The following is a 1,235-nucleotide window of genomic DNA, read 5'->3' on the forward strand; positions in this document are numbered from 1 at the left end:
AAAAAAAAAAAAAAAAAAAAAAAAAAAAACCCACTTGAAAATAACCCTTTTAACAGTATTGTTGGATTTTGAAAATCCTAGAAAGTATAATGTTTTATGGTAAGCATTTTTTTTTGTCATTCTACACGTTATAGTAAGGATTATTGTGCAGAGATTTCAAGACAATAAGCCAAAAATTGTATGATTCAATAACATATTTAGTTTTTTTTTTTTTTTTTTAATTTAAAAAATTCTAGTTTTTATCTTTAAATTTTGTTTGTTTAAAATTATTTTTAATGAATTGAAGAAAATTGAATATTTTTGTACTCATCAATCTTTAATTATATTATCTATTTTCTCACAGAAAAAAAAAAGCTGTTCTATGAGGAGTATAATTTTTCTAATTTATATAGCTAAATTGTATTTAAATATAGTTTATGTATTTATGTAAAAATAGAAAAAGAATAAAATAACATACAAAATTCCTTTGATTTTGATTTTAAGTTAAAATATGCATTTAAAAATATTTAGTTTATTAATTTGAAAATTGTAAATACTTTGAATTGAAATGTTTAAATTGTTATAATTATATAAAATGTTAGCTAAATTGATAACGCATTAAAAATTATATGTATTATTAGTTTAAGAATATAAATTGATTTTTATCTTAAAAAAGAAATATTTTAATATTATTGAAGATGGCTTTTGTCTACTCGCCGGCGCTGGTTCGCCGCCGGCCGATTGCTTTTATCCCATCGGAAGTTAATATGAAGTGGAGTGGCATCAACCGTAAAAACCCTCAAATTCAAGGTCCTTTTCCAGTTCATGTCATCTGATTCTCCATCCACATTCTTCCTCCAATTTGGTTATGAAAATTCTGATTCCCATTTGCCAATTCAATCTCTCATTTTCCTCTTCCTGCTCGTACTTCCGCCATTATTATTAATTTTTACCTTCACTGCATCTTCTTCTTCCGCCTTCCGATATTGCTTTGGATTTTCTAGGGTTTAGCATTCGCTGTTGAATTTTTTGGGATTCAATTTTGAGCTTTACCCAATTTTCTTTTTCTTTTAGGCAGGGTTGAATTGTTACCCCCTTGTGTAGAGCTGTCCTGTTTGAAATTTGAAATTTAAGGCTTTGTGAGTTCTAAATTGTCTGTTTCTCGTCGAGATTTTTCTGCTGACCTTTTAGATCATTCGTCGTGTTTGGTTTATAAGATTTTTGGGCTTTTTTTTTTTTTTTTTTTTTTTTTTCGG

General features: G+C 26.8%; 1 protein-coding gene across 2 annotated transcripts in view; it reads left to right on the forward strand.

Annotated features, from left to right (window-relative positions):
- The first annotated feature begins 731 nt into the window (after positions 1–731).
- The window catches only part of LOC111434672 (GATA transcription factor 24-like), a 5,217-nt gene continuing 4,713 nt past the window's right edge, over positions 732–1,235 (forward strand). The window contains exon 1 of one of the 2 annotated variants that reach the window (XM_023072142.1): positions 732–789. In XM_023072142.1, the coding sequence (XP_022927910.1) occupies positions 747–789 (43 nt within the window). In that variant the 5' untranslated portion in view covers positions 732–746. The other variant, XM_023072143.1, reaches the window with a different exon arrangement.

Source organism: Cucurbita moschata, unplaced genomic scaffold (assembly GCF_002738365.1).
Source record: "Cucurbita moschata cultivar Rifu unplaced genomic scaffold, Cmos_1.0 Cmo_Scf00045, whole genome shotgun sequence".
NCBI classification, from domain to species: Eukaryota; Viridiplantae; Streptophyta; class Magnoliopsida; order Cucurbitales; family Cucurbitaceae; genus Cucurbita; species Cucurbita moschata.